The following is a 24,054-nucleotide window of genomic DNA, read 5'->3' on the forward strand; positions in this document are numbered from 1 at the left end:
AAATACCTGAGATCTAAATGAAATAATACCTCTGTTTATGAAATTGTTGTGTTTCCTAAACTACCCCATTTAAGTAATAATAAAAAGACGTATACACCTGAGATCTAAATGAGAATGAACATACAAACAGCATCAATAATTACTGCTTTCTCAACAAGTCTTGTTAATCATATTATTCTAAGTTCTTTTAATTATTCTTAATATGAGAATTTAATTAGGCATTGGGGGTGTGTTTAGACACCATGATGGCAGATTAGCAGCATTAAACTCAAGACCTATAGGGTGCAGGCTCTCGATAAAGAGCAGAACTTGGCTGTATTCCAAGGTCTAAGAATAGGGAGAGACCTCAACTATAACTAGCAGCAGGTAGAGGGGGATTCAAAGGTTATGGTAGGATGGCTCAAAAGCAATAACCAGGACTTTTGTGCTTGTTTAGCAGGTTAAAAAAACAAAAAAAAAAAAGGCAATAGTCGGGTATTGGCAATATAATCATATTCTGAGAGAAACCAGACATCTAGCTAGAAATTTGGAAGCTAGATTCACTTAGATTCAAAGATATGTAATTTTATGGAAGATGTCTGGCTATAAAAGGAATCACCAGAGCACATTGGGGGGTCATTCCTAGGGGAAATGATTACATTGTAATTTAAAAGGACAAAGGAATATGGGTTTGGTAGCATGGCTAGCCCACAACATCGGATGCTTGGCATTTACATTGTATATATCACAAATTCTTTCAAATAATTTAATAAAGAAGTTCAGTTACCAATAATATATATCATTCTAAATTCTTGGCTTGAACATCAATCTTCCGGACCTTAATACACTAGATCTTGCAGTTAAGAGGTTTGGTTCCATTTTTAAAATACTGGAAAGAATCAGAAAGAGTGCAACAGGAAGGGCAGAAATACAGACAGCAGAGAGTACAGCCTCTCAATCATGAGAACTGATGGGATCAATCAATCATAAAGAGACCATTTTAAGAAAATATGCTGCTTAAAACTTCACTGATCAGAAAATAAAAAAGATAAAATAGAAAAAAAAAAAAACATAGCTCCATTCTTTCTATTCAAAACAGTGAAGTTGTTTAGACTTTAATGCATGCATTAGACAACTTCCATTTTTCAATTAAATACACGTATTTCTTTGCCCTTTGCATTTTTTATCAATGATAAGGTTAGAAGTGATCTACTGCAAGTGGAAAAGAAGAAAAAGACAAACACCAAGCCCTGGTGTTGGCATGACCAAACAAGGGAACAGCCTTGCAATAGGTAACAATATCCAACTAGGTGCGCCTAACTGTAACATGACTTCTATAAGAATGTACCAAAACTAAAACCTACTCAGTCGAGAAATCAGAGTTGTAGAAAGTGGGTAGAAGATTCCTAATTGAAATCAAACTTTACCCCAAGACAATCCAACTTGCTTAAGTCATCAGACTTCTTCAAAGTCCTCGAATAACTAAGCTCCATTTTTTGTATAGATTACCAGATTCATCCAAATTTTATAATCTTAGTCCAGAAAAAAAAAAGGGCTAATCAAATTTGCTTGTCATCATTGTCACAAGAGTATCAATTTCTTACAATAAAGATGATGGTTATGATTTTAATCACAGGATTAGGCTATGCCAGTTAAGAAAATTAACTTTTACGTTGATGACAGAATTGTGCTACTATTTTTAGGCATGAATTTAGGTGATGGCATAAAAGCAGATTTGTTCGTTAATGAATTATAGAATATTAATGAAAATTTTGATGCTTTACTATCATTCAATTCTTGTGTGAAAGACCAATTCAATGTTGCTCATATAGGTGTACATAAATCTTGGGGAAAACAAAGCACACATAGTAAATACCGGATGGGCCATGTTGGCTCTCATCGATGCTGGCCAGGTATGTACAAGTACAATATTTTGCAATATGTAATCTTAAGTTATAGAACTTTTACCTGAACTAGGGGTGAGCATTATTTGGTTAAAACCAAAAAAAACAAACCGAAAATTTTGGTTCGTTTTTTCGGTTTTTGGTTATTTTGGTTTTCTGTTTTAAGGTTTAGAAATTTGGTTAACCAAAAAAACCGAATTAGCCAAACTTTATATATATTAACATATAATACATATATAGTATGTATAAAATATATTATATTATGTATTAAAATATATAATTTGTTATAGACATTTTATTATATAATATATACTAAAATATATATTATATATTAAAACATACTCTACAATATATATTAAAATATATAGTATTGAAATTCGGTTTTAACCGAAATAACCGAAATTTTTGGTTTTTAACTGAATAAACCGTTTGCTCACCCCTAACCTGAACCATTAAAGTTTTAAATTTATAGCTTCTTGAATCTTATCTTCTTTTTTTCTCCAAGGCCATTATATCAAAGGAGATGGAACTGAACAAGAATATTAAAAGGGAAAAAATGTAGAAAAATGATGTAGTTATCCTCTGCGGAACTTTTTGCTTATTTATGTGCTGCTTGGGGAATCTATTTTCTTAAGATATTTCCTAGATAAATCATATATTTATTATTATATATTTTAGCATATGTATAATATGTAGTTTAATGGTAAGTTTGCTGATTTTAATTTAAGTGGTTTAGGTTCAAGTCATACAAAAAAATAAATAAATAGACACTACCCAATGTTGCTCCTGGCTATCTGGCATTTCTCAGACTAAAACCCGCATTCTTATGCTTGCCAGCCCAAGATTTTACCATTACCCAATAGTTTCTACATTTTGTCAATATAGACATTAAAAAAAAAAAGAAATAAATGGTGTTGCAGCTTATTGTTAACATTGATAACATACAATTGAGTTCGATTCCCCTCAGTGTCATTTTACAACATACAATGAAGCAATGGCCCGATCAGGTTGTTGAAAACTCTCTGGGTTACCAAATCTGGACAGTTTTTGACTGTTTACCCAGATTGATAGTGGGTCAGACAGTTTTTGAAGAAAACTAAAAACTGGATTCCCCATCGGTTCCCAAGTCTGAGGTCCCATGGTTCAGTCAGGTCTGAGTCTTACAACATTAGTCTCCAAGGACACTGAAAAATTATTGTGCCAAATAAATTTTCAAGCATCACTTTATACATCTTTATGATCTTGTACTTCTTGCATTGGACATCCTCTTAATTTCTCTTCAAATTGAAATTTGAGCAGGCTGAGAGAGACCCAACACCATTGCACCGTGCAGCAAGATCATTGATAAATTCCCAATTGGAGAATGGTGATTTTCCACAGGAGGTAATTCTCTGAGCCATACCATTCTGCATGCATGATTCCGTTAATACCTACATCAAGTTCTACTTCGAATGTTGCTTTTGAATTTTCATTTGTGCATACTGTTATTATGATAGGGTTATATTGGTAGAGTCTAAAATGCAATATCTGATATTCTTGAATATGTTCCAATTGCAGTTTGGTTTTACGTGCATCATCTATATGATGCCATATTTCCGCCTATGCTACTTTTAAGATTGTGATTATTTACTTTTTATTTAATTCTCATATTGTAACTCAGCCATTTAATTTGATATCTCCACTTTTGTATGTTAGAATGGACCAATAGATTTTCTTTTCTGAACTAATTTGTGTAACATTCAATTCCTATAGGAATCTCGATATCTTTAATATTTAATGCCAATACTTTACCTTGGCCTCACAATACGGCGACTATCCCAAAAATAGAAACCCAGTGCCAGTTAGTTCATTTGTTTTTGTTTTTTGGTAAACAGCTAGTTCAGTGTTTAGGTCCATGAAAATACTTCCACTCCACTGTATCAAGTATCAATTACGTAATTGTTTATACACAAATAGTGTAGCTTAAATTTCCACTTCTTTGATCTTGCTACTTAATACCTAAATCCTTATGATACGATATTTTATAGCACATTTGCTTGTTGAAATGAATAAGCCATTGTAAGACTATTGAGTTTCGTATGTCTTCCTTCTGTTAAGCAATTATAAAACCCCTGGTGCTATTTACTGCTGCATAACTAAATTTTCCCTTTTTTTTCACTTACAGGAAATCATGGGTGTCTTCAACCGGAATTGCATGATCACCTATGCAGCCTACAGAAATATTTTCCCAATATGGGCACTAGGAGAATACCGCTCTCGTGTACTTCAGGCTCATTGAAATATCTATATTTATGAATATGCCATTTTCAACTTGTGACCACTTTGAATTTTAAATTTTCTTTATATATTGTCTTAATTTTTTTTTTTTTGTGAACATTCTGTTTGTTTTTACAAAATAACCATCGTTTTACGTAACGTTTGAGGCAAATTCTTGGCTTAATTTGGATCGCAGGTTGGATTTGGATTCTATTCCCACTTGATTCCCTGGAATTGAATGACACACTTGCCCTTTTCCTGTGTGCATCTTCCAAATCCCACACTTTCACTCCATGAAGGGAGCTATAAAAAGAGCCAAGCTACAGATTCTGAAGATTTGTGGAATCGATGAATCAAGTTCTGTTTCCAGTTCCATCTTCCAATCTGATCCAACTGCAGCCTAATTCGCTCTCCCATATGAGATGGAATATATTGACGTTTTAAGAGTTGGCCTAGACTGGATGGTTTGGCCATGAAAACCAGGAACAGATGGCCTTTTCAGGTCCCAGTTAAACGACAGTTTTCACAGTTCCAAATGGGCAAACTAGCAGTTAACCAGTAAAATTGGGATCCTTGGGGCATTCCGGTTTCTAGACTGGTTCAAGTCTTACAATACTGGGATATATCTTACTTGTCGAAGGAAAAAAAAATAAAAGACTATATATTCCGAGATGCAATTAGAGGCATTTCTTCTTGGGCTGCATTTGGCATTCCTTATTTTAAGGACTTTTCTTCTTTTTACATTTAAAAACTCAGTATCCATAGGGACATCTTTAACTGTAAAAAGGAGATAAGTCCTTAAAATAAGGAATGCCAAATGCAGTCATAGTGTTTTACATGGAGAGCTCATATGAAATCAGTGTTTTAGACTTCCAGGTGTGCAGCCTGTGAATAGTTTCACACAAGGTTTAAATTAGGGTAAAATATAAAAACCTCCCCTGAAGTTTCATTTTAATAAAAACCTCCCTTCTAGTTTTGAAAAAAAAAATCCTGCAATTACCTCTTATCATTGTCTAAGAATTTCTTTTACTTAAAAATTAAAAAAAAAAATTGGAGTATTTTAGCAAATCTCCATCTGAATTGATGGACATAAGGATAAAATGGGTATTTTTAAAAAATTAATGCATTAGGCCATTGTTTTCTTGCTGCGAGGAAATCAACCACTCCTTATAATCATATGAGTTCTAAATTCTAACTCACATCTTCTCGTTTTTGTGCATTCTTATCAACAAATTTTAAAAACTATTGATTATTAAAATTCATATATTTATAAATATTAACAAATTTTCTAAGAGTTAGGATATAGTTGCATCTCTTAGTTATTCTATAATTTTTCAATATATCCCAATTGCTTTTTTTTTTTATGGTTTATACTTCACATAAAGCACTAAATTTTGAATACGTCGGTAGGGGCATATTGGGTAATATTGATACTTTTTTTTTACTTATTTTATTTTTTTTTCAAAACCGGTTCGGGGGGCTGGTTTAAGGCTCCTCCACCCCCTGAACTAGCTAGAACCCTGATACACCCACTATAGGAGAATATCAGGGAGCTCCCAAAACGATACGTATCAGCCGATACGGCCTATTTGGATAGACTTTTATAAAGTTCTTCTGCACTTTTGAAAGCATAAAAGTACGAAAAACATGACATAGTCTTTGTATTATATATTTTGTACTTTTTTGCTTTCATCTTTTAAATGTATGAAAAACCCCAAAAACACGAAGTCGAGTTTTTATACTTTGTACTTTTGGTGAGGTTATGCTTTCGTTTTTGTGCAAACTCGACAAAATTCTCAACCTTATCTCCATTTACCGCTGCTAGAGTCAAATTGTTGTCATTGGTCTCTGACCCCGAAACAGAAATTGGTACAAATGGACATACTTTTGCTAAACAGAAATTGGTTCTTCTGTTTTGGAAAGCATATTTTTCTATTTTTTTTATCCAAATGGGCTATTTTATGTACTTTATACTTTGATATTTTTAAAAGTACAAAAGCAGAAGTCTGTCCAAACAATGACATAAATGTTGGTACTTTTACTTTGAAACCATTTGGATGAAAATTTTTCAAAAACATATTTTCAAAGTAAAAATAAATATTGGCGTTTGGATACAATAAAATGTTATGTGCGTGTGGCTCGTAGCATCATATATGGATGTCATACAACAAAATGTTTTAAAATTAAATAAAACATTAAACAAATGCACAAATCATAATTTCAACATCATTACAAAAGGGTGGAGGGAGGATTTTGCTCCACCCAAAAAACACTTGGGAGGTTTAAGTATATTTGTCAAAAAAATTGGGGGAGTTATTTGCAAAATTCCTACGTTGCAAAGTACACAAACTATAAACTACAAATTGAGGGCTCACACTATAGAAAAAGGGTTTGTATAGAGAAAAACGGTAAAAGACTTAAACATGCCTCAGTTTTCATAAATTAACGTCCCTGAGTTTTTCGAATAAACTTAAACCACATGGTTTTTGAAAACGAACCGGTGATGTCATCAAATCTTAAACTAAGTAATAAAAAAGCGATATGACAATTTACTTGATTCTTGGGAGAGATGGCGCTGTAAGAAGCAAGCCTTATATAATTATTTGCCCTCATTTTTTTTTTTTTTGTGTATTTCAATATATATGGAGGTGCTATCAATCTTGAGAATAGTAGACATTAGTGTGAAGTGAATATTTAGACGGAAGATACCACAAAAAAATTAGATAAACGCAGATTAATAGGCCTATAGTCTGCACCCTATTTCTAAACTGAAGACTCGTGTGGAGCATAGAAAAAATCAAATTGCTAATTAACCAATAACTGAAATGGCACTAGACATGAAAATAAAATAAATAAATAAATAACAGATACCTTTGATTTAGGAAACTGATGAGGGCGGATTTGGCCCTCCAATGACATTGTGATATATGGCACCTCAGAACAAATAGGTAACACCCGGAACTACTCAGGCAACAACTTGCTAAGTTGATGGCGTCCAACTTGGCGGCCTGGCCTAGGCGTGGCTCGGCGGCCTATCCCAACGTGACCCGACACATGCGCCGACCTGGCGGCCTGCCCCAAGCGCGAAATGGCGGCCTGGCCCAGGTGTCGACTTGGCGACCTGTGAGGCATGCTCGTCGACAAATACGGCATGCATACGCCACGATCCTTGGAGGTTGGCCATCATTCCAGAAGATGGTTAACGTGCATGGCAGTTACCTCCGAAGATCTTGGACCAGTTAGACACGACCTCCCGGAGATCTCGGGAGCGGTACATGAGCAAGGCCTATACAAAGGCACCAACCACAATGACAAGGAGCAAATGAGCAAGTGAGCAAATAAGCAGATTCTAACTCTCATACTTTATGATTTTTTAGCTCACAGTCTACTATGAGAGTACTGACATAAGCATCGAAGTGACCTCGCCGGGTTAGCCACCCCGGGTCCTCTGACATTTGGTTCCTTACAGTTCTCTAAAGAGCAACGAAACTCATCAATCCAGCTCGACACCTCATAGTCAGCTCGCCACCAGGCAATTCGGTACCTAGTCAGCCCAGCACCTCATAGGCAGCTCGCCACCTCATAGGCAGCTCGGCACTATAGTCAGCTCACCACCTAGCCTGCTCAGCTTGGCTCAGCTCGGCAGCCAAAGTTCTCCACTTTGGCCTGAGTCATCGGCCACTTGGAACCAGACCAAATGATGAGGTACTTAGCACAAAAAATTGGCCATCACCAAAAATCGATTCATCAATTGGCACAGTCTGTGGGAAATGATGCAAAAAGCTAAGTTCTCATCTTTTTGAAACTAAAAGCTCTCACTTTCTAGTCTCCATTTTTTATGAACTTAAAGACTATGCAGGAAGTTGATAGCCAACAGACTAAGCAGTTATACCAACTTTATTTCAACTCGAATAAAGCCTCATCAGTGCTTTTCGCAAGGTACCCTCTACAAAGATGCGCTCTTCGTGGCTTCCGCGAGAGTAGGCAGTCAACAGATTGCATGGATGCCCCTACCGGTCGAGCCTTCCAAGGCTCCCGTGCAAGCTGGTGACCTAAAGTCAGTAGTGCTGCCCCCGTAGGTTGAGCTCCTAAAAGCTTCTTGTAGGAGTGGTAACCGACGTCACTAACGAGGCTAATGCAGTGCAGCCTGGCTAGGTGCAACCTGGCAGCCTGGCGCAGGCGCGGCCTGGCAGCCTGGCCTAGGCGCCAACCTGACAGCCTGGCCCAGGCGCCAAGCTAGCAGCCTGGCACGGGCACCGACCTGGAAAACTGGCCCAGGCGCAAACTGGCAAGCTAATAAAAGACTTCGGCTTCATATAAGACCCAATCGCTTCTTCGGCATGGGAAAAATCAAAGATCAAGGAGAGTGGACTACGAGTCGCTTCCAAAGCCTAAGGGTAAGTGCTGAACTGATAAAAGACCTCGGCACAACATACATCCTAGTCGCCTCTTCGGTATGGGCATACAAATCCCAGTCGCCTCCTCGGCATGGGCACATAAGATCCAGTCGCCTCTTCGGCATGGGCAAAATCAATGATAAGGAGAGTGAATTATGAGTCGCTCCTAGAGCCTAAGGGCCATAATACCGAACTAGCGAAAACCTCATCACCATATAAAATACAGTCGCCTCTTCGACATGGGCAAAATCAAGTTCTACTTCAAATGTTGGTTTTGAATTTTCATTTGTGCATATTGTTATTATAATAGGGTCATATTGGTAGAGTCTAAAATGCAATATCTGATATTCTTGAATATGTTCCAATTGCAGTTTGGTTTTACGTGCATCAACTATATGATGCCATATTTCCGCCTATGCTAGTGATTATTTACATTTTATTTAATTCTCATTGAAATATCTATATTTATGAATACCACTTTGATTGAGATGGATCATCAAGATTATTCTGACTGAATACAGGACAGAAATAATAAATTAGGTACATAGGTAGAAGATGAAACAGATTTTGGGATTGCATGGTCAAAATAAATGATGCTTATTAACCTGGCGATGATTTTCAAATCTTGCATGAAAGCAACCATACATTTACACATAATACAACCTCTACTACTATTACAATCAATGCATTATATTACAAGCTGTCCTCACTTCCTCCATGGTAGCGATACATGATATATGTGGCCACACTAGTTCTTTCTTTCTTCTTTTTATGAGGCAAAAGAAAGAAGCAGCTTCATTATTTCGGATATACACCAAAACACACCCTATAGGGAAAGAGAAGAAAAAAAAGCAATTACAATAAATAAAAATACAATATAGTTACTGACATTTATATACTATTAGTAAACATATACGTGCGTTTGCAGATAAGTAAAAGTATCTCTAAGACAAAACAATTTATAATTCATGGATAGTTTGTAGGCAATTATAAGTGGGTAGTTTCTACAATGAGAGTAAAGGAAATATATGCCCTTTTTATGCCCATTGTATGTTTAGACACTGGGGATAGAAAACGTCCAATGAAAATTTCATAAAAAAAAGGCATCAGCTCTTTTATTGGTAGTACAGATAGAGAGTTGCATAGCTTTTAGTTGGATTTAAGAAATTGATTTAATTAGTGTATTTCAATACATATGGAGGTGCTATCAATTTTTAGATGATATGGCAATAATGGTACCTTAAAATTTGGAAATTCCACTAATTAAGTTTATTGAATTATTGGATCCAAGTGTCTCAACACAACACAATTCTACTTATAGTATAATAGACATTACACAACAAAGACGAGTTCACTCTGCCCTGGAGATACATCAGATGTAAAATCATGTTAGCCAAATCAAATATTTATTAATGTGAAGTGAATATTTAGATGAGGGGTTTCAATTTCAATTTCAGACACTGGTTTAGTTTTTGCTCTCTACCGTATCAATGCATGGTAATATCATGTACTACTACTGAAGGAAAAAATAAAAATAAAAAGCCAAAACTATGATTAAATTATTTAACCAAACACTATTTTATTTTTTAATCATGATACTTGCGCAGAGATAGCTAGTAAAGTAATGATTTGGCGAAATTATTGCAATTTACTAATTTATTAAGATGATGAAAATAAAGAAAGAGAGAGAGGGACGGGGTGGGGAGTATCTAGTAGATATATAGAAAAAGGTAGTAGATCATCTAAAAAATAAAATTACCTGTAATCAAATTTGTGTTTGGATGGAAGGGATAAAGTCGGGTCGTCACCTTGAACAATAAGAATAATTAATTATATTGTTTAAATTAGAATAAGTTTATAGAAATAAAAGAAATTAGAACATACAAATGAATTAATTACAGAAAGATAAAGAGAAAGAGAGGATATATGTATGGACTAACCTTGGATTAATCCATGTCGATGTGGACATCTGGAATATGAGCAATCTTGTTCCAATCCTCCCCTGTCTGTCTGTTATATCTCATTGTTAAATGGGCACAATCTTCAATGTGCAACCGTTTTAATGATGTGAAGCCTTGGATCCCTTCCCACAGGGATGTCAGGTTGGGACAATTGGTGATCCATAGTGCATCGAGTGACACCAAAGAGTAATCTTGTGCCAGGGATGTCAGATTAGAACAATTTTCTATTCTCACTTGTTCAATCATCGTAATCCATGAAGGTAATCTTGTGCCAGTAAATCCAGATATAAAAAAAAATATTTCAGATTGGAGTGAGGTTGGAGAGTTTCCAGCAGCACATCCGGAACAGATGAATCGACCTGCTGATCCTGCAGTAGATCATTCGAAACAGAAGAAGAAGCGTCGTCTGTTTCCCAGTGGAGAAAAAGTAAACAAAGGTTGCGTTTTTCCTTCAATAACTTTGAACAGATAATTGTTTGTTTATCAAGGTTGAGATTGTGGCACCAGCCAGCTTTGAAAGTTATAATTAATTCGCGAAGATGATTGAGTTGCTCCAACTCTCCAATACCAATACCAGAATCCTTGCCGCCCACTACAAAACCCCATAATGTTTGGAGTTTGGTTAATTGTCCCATTCCCACTGGCATCTTCTCGATGCCACTCAAAAAAATATTCAGATGCCTCAAATTAATCATCTTTCTCATATCTCGTGGGAGTTGTTTGAGATTCTGGCACTCAATGAGCAGCAACGTCTGCAAGTTGTAGAGGTTGGTGATTGAGTCGGGTAATTGTCGAATGCCTATAAATGAGAGGTCAAGGTATCTTAAATGTTTCATCTTGCCGATCTCAGGTGACACCAAATCCTCCCTACTCTCAAAATAGTCATAAGTCAAGGCCAACACGCGTATGCACTTAAAGTTTGAGATATTATCAAATAGATTTTTGTTAATTTTGTAATTGAGGATAAGAAGAGAACGCAGTCTCCTTACATCATCATCTACAGTTGTCCCGCCTGGTTCATTGCTAATCCCATTCACTGATTGTGCAAGGTCGTGCATAAAATCATGCATCTTGCATGCATATATGTCGCCTGTAAATTCAGATATCTCTACATTTTGGAAAAACGACCTACCCAATAAGCTATTAAAGTATTCCTCAGCGGTATCTTCCAATGAAACCTCATCATTATCTTCTCTAACCACAAACCCAACTGCAATCCATTGCCTTTTCAAAGCTTCTTTAAAAAGGTAACTACCTTTTGGAAACACACAGCAGTAGGCAAAACACTGCTTCAAATAGTAAGGCAAATCATCGTAACTAAGCTTTAGTGCTGGTAAGATTTTAGTATGATTTTCGTATTGCCTCCAAATTCCACTCTCTCTCACCGACACCCACTCCTCTTTTGACCTTATGTTGCACATCAGCCCTCCCAGTGCTTTCGCTGCTACTGGCACACCTTTACACTTTTTCACCAACTCCATTCGATTTATACCAGATCATCATCAGCTACAATAATATTTTTATCCCTTCCCACATCAACAGCCCCACCACCAAATGCTCTTCGTTTAAATATGGACCAACAATCTTCATCGGATAAACCTTTCAAACGGTGCATTAGAGGTTTACCCCCCATCATGGATGCAACCTTCTCACTGCGTGTTGTTACAAGGATTCTGCTTCCTCTAGTAACACCATCTCCTGATAAACAACTTGTCAATAAGCGACTCCATTGTTCATCATTGTCATCCTCCTTCCAAACATCATCGAGGACAAGTAGATATCTCTTCCCCTCTAACATCTTTCGAATTTCTCCTACAATTGTATCCCAATTATCTAGGCTACAACTCCTTTTTGTAGCTGATTCTATGATTTTCCTAGCCAGTCTTTTGGCATCAAAGTCATCAGGCACAGACACCCACATTGTTAAATCAAAACACTCTTGGATGGATTTATCATTGTAGACTGATTTAGCTAATGTGGTCTTGCCCAATCCCCCCATCCCAACAATGGGAAGGACAGAGACGACAGTAGTCTCTTGGCTGCTGCTATCAATTAACCTCTCTATGATAATTGATTTATCCTTATCCCTCCCAACAATCGGTAATTCTTCTTCTAAAAATGCAGTGGTTTCGCGGTTGCTTATTCTTCTCTCCTTATGATCAACACTACTACCAGAGGTCATGTTTCTAAAACCAAACACTTCTCTTTCTTTATTAATTTCACCTAATTGTGCATTGATATTCCTAATCTTATGAGCCATCTTAAGACGAAATGCAACTGGATTGGACCATGGTGAGAGAAAGTTGCATACCTTCTTCTTCATGTTGTTTCCAATCTCTATCTTGCGTCGCAAAACTTCTGTGGCATATTCGTCCAGTATGTCATCAGCTTCGTAAGCCACTTCTTTTAGACGCATCAACCAATCTTTCACGTTCTTACTTTTCTCTTGCCGCAACTCAGCTTCCTGAAGTACATTTTGAATCCCCACCAAAGTTTTCCGAAACTTTCGCAATTGTCCCTTCAAACCCCACGCCAGATCAATCTCATCAGCAACTAGGGAGATCAACTTGCTGATGATCCCCTTCGTGACAACACTAGTCACAGCTTCTGCAGCCATCTTTCTAATTAATTATAAACCCTAAGAAATTAACTGAAACCACAATACAACAACAACAACAACACTAGCTAGCTCTCTGTATATGTATTGCAATTTGCTTGCAACAAAGTGGACGTAAATCAGTGTCTTAAATAGATCAAAGCTCCATGCATGTTGTTAGTCCATGCTGTGAGGATTCTAACCTTATAGAACAAATTGAAAGTTGAATTAGGAAGAAAAGAACAAAGAATGTCGACCCGGCCCCTCTCCCTAAAGCAAATAAATATACCAAAGAAAGCCTTGTCTCCATCACGTACTGAACGTAGCTTTGCTTTCCTTCAGAGCAATTGTACCTAAGAGAAAGGGAATCATCATCCACTGTGATCTTTGGGCAATTAAGGAATTTAATTCCTGTCTGCCTGAGAAGCAAGGGATATCCTCATCCTTTACTTACCAAAGCAAGGCTTCACTTGATTCCATGGCTCAATTAATTAATTAAATAACTTATCAGGAATGGAATTGATTCCTGGTTTTGTACGTTGGATTTGATAGACTTTTCGGAAGGCGGAGATGGCCGAGCTGAAGCACAGCGTCAAGGAGAGGGACAACACCGCCCGTAAGCTAAAGAGTCAGGTTCACGAACTCAAGGAGGCCTATGACCAGGTGAGGAAGAAGCTTGTGGAGGCTAAGGTGAAGATGGCTCGGGAGAAGGAGTAGGGCATCTTCGAGTACAAGGCTTTGGAGGCCTATCAGAACGAATTGGATGATTATGCCACTAATTCTTGGTAGGAGGAGATCACTCTCTATCAGTGGTGGGTGATGTGCCAGTTTTCGAAGGTAGCCGAGGTCGTTCAGGTGTTCAGCCCATTTGAGTCCGAGGGATCGACTCAAGAGGTAACTGGGGCAGCCAAGGCCATGGCGGCTGGCGGGCAGGTTAGGGCGGACGATCCCCCCGTGAAGAGTTGACCGTCGGTCTTCATTTTTGTTCTTTTACTTCTTTTTATTTTTATTTTTATTTTTTGTTGTTGTACATAGCTCGGTATTTCGAGCATTCAATCGATGTAGCCTTCTTTTTGTTAATGGGATTCTTCTCTTTCCAGAGCATGTTCTTTTGTCGTGGTGTGTTTTTCTCTTTCCTTCTTTCTCTTACCAAGGACTCGGGATTGTTGGTTAGGTGTTTAAAGTCCTATGACGGTCGAGGTTGTGGGCTTCGGGGCCTCAGCCTTATGTTGGCCGATGTCACAACTTGGTATTATATGGTCAGGGCCATTGACTATGTGGCCTCAATCTAATGTTGGCCAATGTGCTCCCACGTTCCTAACGTTGTCTGGGAGCTCAGAGACACCTGAGCTTATGCTAGGGCCTCAAGCATTGTGCTGCTTGAGGTCCTCGACTTCGTTGTTGAGGTCTTCGGCATCGTGGCCTCGGTCTCATGTTGGTCGAGGTCTCAGGTTTAATGCTCGACGGCCAAGGTCTTTAGCTTCGTGGCCTTAGTTTTATGTTAGCCAAGGTGCTTCCGAACTCTCAACATTGCCAAGGAGCCCAGTGGCACCTGGCTCGGGGAGAGCTTCACACTCTTTGACTGGGCTAGCTGTGGTCTTCAATTAGCTATGTTCTGACTACAAGTTGGGAGGGTGCACGGGGTTTGATGGTCATCCTCTTGTCATTATGTGGCAGGGACGCCGTTCCCGTAGAGCTCGTCGAGGGCTTGTCATGGCCTTGACCGTCTATGCTCAGTTGGGTTTTTCATGTGATGAATGTCAGGCCTCAACTGTCCGAGGTTGGCCGAGTCTTTGACGAGGTTGCCGTCACGCTGTAGACTTGTATGAATGCATCATGCAAGTTATGGGTCGATAGCCTCAGCCGTCAAAGTTCAGTCAGACTATGTATGGGTGTTTGCTCATTTGCACTTAAAGAAAATTCTTATTTTGAGTTTGTACAATCCGGTCTCCGTTAGTGCTCGATGCCGATTGTCGCCAATAAATTCCTAAGTTCCTATTCCTCACGATCTTTCATGTGGATCTTCCATGCCTAGTTGTTCTCCCCTCTGAGGGTCGTCCCGCCCAAGATGACAGCGATGACCCTGACAGGGGAGCTCAGGCTGGGAACTCGTCAGTGCAGCATGGCTCTTCTCTGGGTTTATACTCTTTGATATCAATGAACCCATAGAGGTATCCACGTTGGATGAGGATTATCAGGTGGTGGCGAAGGTCGTGGTAGTTTTCGGTCTCGTGGCATTGGTCTTAGTGGAAATCGCAATACTTGTCACGATTTCTCTTATTGCCTTGGGTTTTCAATATTTTGGGTGCACTTGACGAAAACACGATCGCAGATTTGCATCAGTATCTCGGCCTATAGAGCGTTGAATTTAGTGATGTTGCGATACATCAACAGTGGGGTTCTCGGCCTACGATCGGTTTGGTCGTCCTATCTCATACCTTCTCGGTCCAGTCTTCGGCCTTTGTAGTCTCTCTGCCTTCTGGTCATGCTGGTCTTCCTCATCCCTACGCAGCACTTGGGTCTCTTCAGCATTCATATAGTTCTGCATGTACTTCATGAGTGCAGTCAGAGTGGGGGGAGGATTCTTCTATAGAGAAAAGCTAAACATTAACGGCGTAGTCCATTCATGATGGTGACCATGGCCATCGACTGGTTTAGGGGGAAGACCTGAAGGGCCTCAGCGCTAAACCTTGCCAAGTAGTGCCTCAATGTCTCTCCTTGTTTTCTGACGCACCTGCATGAGGCTGACTGAAGTCTTCCATTGCCTCTATCTAGTAGTGAACTACGCCAGGAACTACGCTTCCAAATGCTCCCAGAAGGCTATGGACCGCAGTGGGAGTGAGGGTAGCAACGAAAGCCTTGCACATTAGGCCTTCGGGTGAGCTTTGGAGCATCATGATGACCTTGAACCCTTTGAAATGATCGTTGGTATTTGAGGTGTCATCGTACTTCTCAAACTGTGGTGGATGCCATCTGGCAAGGGGAAGCTCGTCAACGTTCTCTTGGACGAAGATGGGCTCTTTCATGGGATGTTAGTCGTAGCGCTACTTTGTTGGTCAGGTCGTTGGAGGAGCTACATTGTGATCTGCTTGGCTGTGTCCCAATTCGACCAACCGTTCTCAAAGGTCTTTGATCTCGGCATCTCAGTTAGATGGTACCACATTCATGGACTTCTCTGCTTTTGGGACTGCCTACCAATTTTGGACAGAGTTGGATTCATCTATCAAGATTGGTGACTATTGAGAACGTTAGTCGAGTCGTTCCCTCGTAGGAACTCAGACGCCGAAGTGATGGGATCTACTACGGTTGTCGTGCACACGAGGCCGAGTTGGGGAGTCAGGCCTTTGAGCTGGTTGTGGACACTCATGGTCAAATTGGGCCCCATGTCGATCTACATGATGCCTTTTGGAGTCCTCAATACGAGGATCAACCATGGTAAGCTCTTACACGATAGGGCGAGTGGCTTGGGGGGGCATGCACTGATTGCCCTAGCATCTCCTTCATAGCGAGGATACGATCAACCTTCTGGTACATGGCAAGAAACTACGCGGGGTTTTTGAGGTGGAGAGCTGCGGAGTGAACGAGATCCCTGAGATAGGGTGATGGCTGCAAAGCGATAGGAGGTGTTCTTAGGCATGATTGTTCTTAATGCGTAGGTAGGCACTCTGACATTAGTAGTGGAAAGTAAGGGGTGCCCAAGAGGAGGAGAAGTCAGAAGGTCCCTTGAGTGGAAGCGCCTTTATATAGCCAAGCAATAGAGTTGTGGTTGGACTCGAACTTCGAGGTTGTTGGGGTGAGATCGCCTTTCCAGGATATAGGGATTGCTCTGTCCTTGGCGGTGATGTGTTTCCTTGTCCGAGCAGAACTCTACTTCCTTATGATGTGTCTATCATTGATAGTGTTGACATGGCTCAAGGAACTCGGCCATGGGGGCAACACATGGCGATTTGGGCCAGCTCGAGCACCGCCCAAACACCACTAATGATAGACAATCAGCACAAGGAAATCTATGCTCAAAGAAGACCACAACCCATGAAATAAATATTTGCCTGGAAGCCAGATTATATTATCTATCATTCTTGTACTAGCATAACAGAGGTAGCCAAAAGCTCTTAAGTGGCTATAGGTGGTAGGCTTGTGAAACAATAGTTCATCTGGAGTACCAAATGGGCTTGATGAGAGGTAAGGCCATGTTTGGTTCAACTCTCATTCTTGCCTAAGATGAAATTCCAAAGTGGACAAGAATGGGTAAAAATGAGAAAATATTGCTATGAACTAAACACTTTTTTCCCAGAAAATGAATTCTTTTCAAACTAACAAGTGCCTTACACTGCTCATTTTCATTCTTAAAAAAATTGTTTTAGTAGTCATAAACCATCAGCCTAGGTCTCCCAAATCATCAGCATAGATGTTTATTGCGAACTATCAATTGGACTGGATTTGGTACAATCTGGTCCAATCCAATATAGGTCCATTTACAAATGGACTGGACCAAATCCATACAAACCAAGTCCAGTCTAGTCCAGATAAAATGCAAATGAACCAAATTGGATCCAATCCAATCCAAATTGAACCAAACACCGAAATAACATGAGAAATCCAAATATATATATATATATAAACTACAACACCTGCTACAATTCAATCTAATCGAATTAAAATGCAAATGGATCGAATTGGGTCCAATTCAATCCAAAGTGAATGAATAAAAGCACTTTTGTAGAAGTACTTCGGTAAAAGTGCTTTTGTAAAATTGTTTTCATAAAAGTACTTTGATAAAAATACTTTCACAAAAATGCTTTCGTAAAAGTGCTTTTGGAAAAATACTTTTGTAAAAGTGCTTTCGTAAAAGTACTTCCGTAAAGGTGCTTTTATAAAAATACTTTCATAAAAGTGCTTTTACAAAAGTACTTTTGTAAAAGTTCTTTCATAAAAGTACTTTTGTAAATGTACTTTACTTTAATAAAATTACTTTTATAAAAGTGCTTTCACAAAAGTGCTTTTGTAAAAGTGCTTACATAAAAGTGTTTTTATGCTAGCGGTTTCTAGCTATTGGCATTGAGTTTCTTTAAAGAATGAAAATGGGCAAAGTGGGACATGATTGTTTTTTATGTTGCATGCTACCTCAATATTTGTGTTATGCGCTAATTTTTCATTCTAAAAAAAATAAGGCCAATGGCAAAAATTTTGTAACCAAGCGCTCTAATGTTATTCATTCTTGTTCATTCTTGCCCAGAAAGAGAAAAAAAAAAAAAATGTGGCCCTAACCAAAGAATCAAACATGGCCTAACATGGCCTTAGTTACTGTCAAAACTCACTCGCATAAAAAATGAATTGGCAAATGGGCTTGAAAATGCAATATCTATGCTTAGGGGTATTTATTATGTGGTCTGGATTGTCAAACCGCATCAAATCAAACTGAAATTTGCAATTTGGTCTAATCTAGCATTCCTCGGGCCATAATTTTTTTTTTTTTGTTTGGTTTGGTTTCTAAAATTGTAAACCAAATTATTAATAATACATACACACACACACACACACGCACACACACACAAATCTATATATATTAAAATTGGTCTTGCCATATCAACATGTCTCTCCTTTGAGAGAAGCTATTTATCTATTTTCTCATTTTTTTTGAAAATTTTATTTTTTTAATTCCATGTCATTTTTTAAACAACCAATGAGATGCACTTTCCCAATAACCTAAATTATCTCTTCTCCTAAAATTACTCCTAAACTACCTCTCCCACTATCCCCCAATTTCTCCAAAATTATCTCTACTTCCTAATTGTCTTCTAAAATATCTCTAATTCCTATTTATCTCAAAATTATCTCTAATTTAGTAGAGAGTTTCTCTCCTAAATTATCTCTAATTCCTATTTATCCTCTCCCATACATCTAATCTATATCTATCTAAAGAAAGTTTGGATTAAAAAATTTAAGAATTATTTCAATATTCTAACAAAATTATAAAATAACTTTAAAATATTTATTAAAAACACAAAAATAATTTTATATTTTTACAAAATATATCAAGAAATTACGTACTAACAATTTAAATTATGTTTTTCTGGATTATCAATTTGAATGTTTTTATAAAATATTTAACAATATGTAATAGCTACAAATAAATAAAATTCAAAAAACAAAAAAAAATAAATATTTTAAATATTATTTTAATATTTAAATAACTAAAAACTTATGATAACTAGACTTTAAATAGTTAAAATAATGAAATTATGTAATAAATTTCAAAAATTTCTTCAAAGTAGAAAAATAATTAAAACATAATATTTAAATTAATAAAAATTTAATATATTACAATTTTAATAATGAAATTATGCAATCATAGCATAAATTATGATTTTATGGAAAATTAAATTCAATAAATAATTAATATTTTAAAATTTAAATATTTTGCATACTATTTAAGTATTTAAATAACTAAATATTTTAAATAACAAATTATTTAACATAACTAGATTTTAAATAGTTAAAATAAATAAATTATGCAATAAATTTAAAAAATCTAAAAAGTAGAAAATTAATTATAACATAATATTCAAAGTAATAATAATTTATTATTTTTACATGATGTTGTAAATAATTAATTTCACTTATATCAAGTAATAATTTCGAGAATATAGCTTTTAAAAAATAATATTTATTAATAATAATTTTAAACTCTTAATCTATATTTATTATATAATTATATATACTGAAATTAATATTTATTATCTTTTGTGATCAATTTATTTTCAATATGTATGTATAAATATATTTTGTTAAGTTATTTAATAGAAAACTTTCAATAATTATTGGAGATTAAATTACTATTATTGAAATTTTTAAATTTAATTTATTTTACTTATTGTATTTATTGTGTTTTTGTTATAAGTTATTGATTAATATTTAGTAGAGATTATACTGTTTATTGACTAAGTTAATATATTTTTAGTACTTATTGTATTTTTTAAATTCCTGTAATTATTGTAGTTTTCATTATCAATATATTTTCAATAATTGTTTATTTTTGCTATAAATTTTCAATAATTATGGGAGATTAAATTATTGTTATTTATTAGAGATAAGACTATTAATTTAGCTGAAATTGTGACTGTTCATGAGTTGGTTCGGTGCGGTCATATGCTATTTAGCCAACCAAATTGACCTGGTCAGGTTAGAGAGTTGGTTAGCTGAAACCGACTAACTTTTGTGAAAACTGACCCACTCAAGTTGTATTGGTTTGGGTCAATTTTTTAGTTTGGTTAGTCTGTTCAAAAGATTTAAACTTAAAAATGTAATTTAATTTTAAAAAATATAGTGCAATTATTAAATAATAAATTTAAAAATTAGATTTATGATATAAAACATTTTATACTAAGAAATATGGGAAAATTTCCACTTTTTATATTAAAAATTATATTTAAAATATAAAATATTAATATATATATCCATGGTTAGGTCGTTTGATTTTGGTCGGTTTACAAATAGATAGAGTGGAACTGATCCAACTTGGTTGAATTGGGAGATTTTTGAACCAAGGACAACCTAAAATACTAGAAAATTGACCAACTCGGGTCGAGTTAATTGGGTTGGCTGGTTTCATCAGTTTGATAAATAAACCTAATTGAAATTAATTATTGTTATTTTTGTATTATAAAAATTTTATGAAAAGTAGTATATAAAATATGAATAATCATTAATTATTTAAAAAGTTAAAAATATAAAACAATTGTATATTCTTATGTGTTTCTATTAGGGTCATTTATTAGAACACACTTTTACGGATGGCAATTTTCCCCATCCCCGACAGGGACCTAGCTTCCCTGACCCAATGGGGCTGGGGATGGAGATTGTTTTGGTGGGGCAAGGGCGGGGACGAGGATTAATAGGAATCCCCGATCAAGATCAGGGTCGGGGATGGGAATTGAGGTCCCCGCCCCACCCCAACCCCGATTATATATGTGTGTGTGTGTGTGTGTGTATTAAATGTTATTTATATTAAATATACTACTATATTATTTATATTATATCTATATATATCAAAACATATTTAAAACATTATTTATAAATTGAAATTTTTATTTATTTAAAAAAATACTATTATCTAAAAACATTTTGGGGATTCGGGTCCCCACGGGGAACCCATCCCCGTCAGGGATCGGGGATGGGGTTAATTTCAGAATCAATGTCGGGCCTTAGGCCCACGATTTCGTTAAGGAGTGTTTGTTTTGCCCTTAGGCCCATGATTTTTTATTCCAAAAATACCCTTAACACTTTTTTTTGTATAAAAAACAAAATTGAACAAATGTAGCTAATAGAGTGGTTGCCCATGTCTTATTAAGGGAAAATTATAAGTGGTGGTTTTAGTAAAATACTAACTATAGGGTAGATTTTTTACATCCATAAAACTATAAGGGGTATTTTAGTGTACAACCCTTTTTATTATTTAGTTTTCTCTTAATAAATCCCGTGCATCGCATGGGTCCTCACTAGTAACATAAGTATATGCATTTATATATTCATTTAACATTTCATAAGTTATATTGTTTGTTTCAAATTTTAACTTGAAATTTGATTCCCAAAGAGCTATTTATGTCTAAGAAAGTGTAACTGTAAATTATATAATAGTATTATGTAGCACTTGTTAACATTTCAATATGATATTTGAAATATATATTTGTGATTTACGTAGGTATGCATGTTATTTGGGCTTTGTAATTGGGTTAAGCCCAATAAAAAGTCCCAAACCATATTAGAAACTAGACCAAACTGTAATGGGTTTGATTTGATCTTAAAATTTCTCAAACCGTAATTTATTAATTTGCTCTAAAATCTTCTCCAAACTGGACTATGAATACCCTTACTTGTGCTACCTCAAGCAAATGTTGATGCACGAGTGTTGATGACATATTCCATGTGCAAGAAAATAATCCCAATCGAGCTGGTCTACAAAGAAACCAGACCATTGTTTGAATAACCATCTCATGAAACATTACCATCAAGGAAGAAGCCTCTGATTTATATTTCATCAAATAAACCCATGTAGCTCATGAATAGTCATTCACAATGTATAAAGGCAAGTGAGATACAAGAGCATAGACTCTGCTAACAGTAGGGAGAGGATGGATCCATACTAATTAAGGATGCTCCATCTAAACAATGTTGCAGAATTTCTCGGTAAGACAAGATTAAAAACTGATATACCTTCTCCTTGTCTCTCTCTTCTCTCTTTCTACAAGAAACTCCTTCAAAGCTTCACACAAGTACAAGGAGGATCAGTCATGTAAGAAGACAATTCATCCCATATTGCTAAAAGGAGGACTGAAGGGTCCATATATAGGATGTGAATTCCTTGTAAAATGTTTTTCTTTATGAAAGAATGATATTGGAATTGGATTCCTCTAGCTATAGTAGTATGGTAGATAGATTCTACAAGCTGTAAATGAATGGCACTGCAATTGAACTTTTATATGAAATGAAAGCTCATTGCTGGCATAATCCTACTCTGTTTGATTTCAACACTTTAATGACATCTTTGTGCAAGGAGGGTGACTTGGAACAAGCACAAAGGTTGTTTCAAGAATTCATGCATGAAAACCTACATAGCAGAAAGATAGGAAGGAGAAGTTAATTGGAGGTCTGGTTGGCCTTGAATGATAGACGGTGTCAATTCCAAGGATTAAGGTATCAACACAATACTCCCAATACAGGGTGTATCGTATCTGTATCCCTGATCATGGGTACAGGATATGCTACGATTGGATACTCATCCTACGAGTCATGTGTACCGGTACAATATGCCTCTGTATTGGACCGTATCGGTGGATATGATTCAATACACACTGATACGGAAGCGTATCCGTGTTTATTTTGACAAAATTGTACATTGAGTACTTTTGGATTGTTTTTCATCTTTAATACAAGTTAAAAAATAGTATTATGAAAACTAAAATAAATAATTCAAGATTTAATGTTTTTAAGAAACTTAATAAAAACTAAAAATTATAAAAATAATATATTGCATCTACCTTAGATGATTTATATATTTTATTTTACACACAATTATATTTTAAAAATGAAAACATAGTTATTATTTGAAATAATAGTTATTATATAAAAATACTAAATAAATAAATTTTCCCAACAACATTAATGGAAAACAAAAAATTATAATTATAAAAACTGAAACGAATAATTTAAGATTTAATTTTCCCAAAAGATTTAATAAAAACTGAAAATTAAATATAATTTATTTTATCTACCTTAAATGATTTATTCGTTTTATTTTACAATTATGTGAAAATAAAAACATTATATGTTAAAAATGAAAACATGTTTATTATTTAAAAATAGTTGTTATTTAAATAAAATACTAAATTAATAAGTATTCCCAAAAATTAATAAAAATTGAAAATTATAATTATAAAATTGAAAGAATGATAGTTATTGTACAATGTTTGAATGTTCTATAGTCTCGATATTGTTTATTGTAATATTTCTCTTCATATAACGTATTGAAGTATGCATTTTTCCTGTTTTTGTATTTTATTCATAGATAATTCAACTTTTGGTTTAGTATTATTAATGTATTTATGTGATTTATATGCATTTCACTACCATATCCAAGTGTTTCTATATCTTTCGTTCATATCCATGCGTTTCTAAAGCATATCAGTATCCACATACGACTTATCCGATACAATACCCGATACAGATACTTTGATCCTTGGTCAATTCTACCTTTCAACCTATGATAGAGGAGCAATGGGTTAAAAAAAAATTTAATGCATTACATCAACATTTTCCACCTCAAAAGTAACAAAAGGAAGGTATTAATTTATAGGATTATTATAAAACCCAATAGGGCCTTTCAAATGAAAATTGCGCTACCTAGATGATGTACAACGTGTCCAAAGATGACTGACCCTCTGACAGATAGAAAATTTGGAGAT

At 35.9% G+C, this 24,054-nt stretch overlaps 1 protein-coding gene and 1 pseudogene across 4 annotated transcripts in view; one reads left to right on the forward strand and one right to left on the reverse strand.

The window, feature by feature from the left end:
• The window catches only part of LOC148844319 (cycloartenol synthase 2-like), a 70,126-nt gene extending 65,815 nt beyond the window's left edge, over nt 1–4,311 (forward strand). For all 3 annotated transcript variants that reach the window (XM_088957815.1, XM_088957814.1, XM_088957816.1), the window contains 3 exons: nt 1,812–1,892; nt 3,183–3,266; nt 4,048–4,311. In XM_088957815.1, the coding sequence (XP_088813941.1) occupies nt 1,812–1,892; nt 3,183–3,266; nt 4,048–4,161 (279 nt within the window). In that variant the 3' untranslated portion in view covers nt 4,162–4,311. The remainder of the gene's footprint in view (nt 1–1,811; nt 1,893–3,182; nt 3,267–4,047) is intronic.
• A 4,798-nt stretch (nt 4,312–9,109) lies between these two features.
• LOC148844320 (putative disease resistance protein RGA1) lies at nt 9,110–13,225 on the reverse strand (annotated as a pseudogene). Its single transcript, XR_016103759.1, has 3 exons — nt 10,477–13,225; nt 10,296–10,344; nt 9,110–9,362 (listed from the first exon to the last, which is right to left on the reverse strand). The product of XR_016103759.1 is annotated as a putative disease resistance protein RGA1 (transcript).
• Nucleotides 13,226–24,054: the final 10,829 nt, after the last annotated feature.

Source organism: Nelumbo lutea, chromosome 8 (genome assembly GCF_056320005.1).
Source record: "Nelumbo lutea isolate HS-2025 chromosome 8, American lotus-T2T, whole genome shotgun sequence".
Lineage (NCBI taxonomy): Eukaryota > Viridiplantae > Streptophyta > Magnoliopsida > Proteales > Nelumbonaceae > Nelumbo > Nelumbo lutea.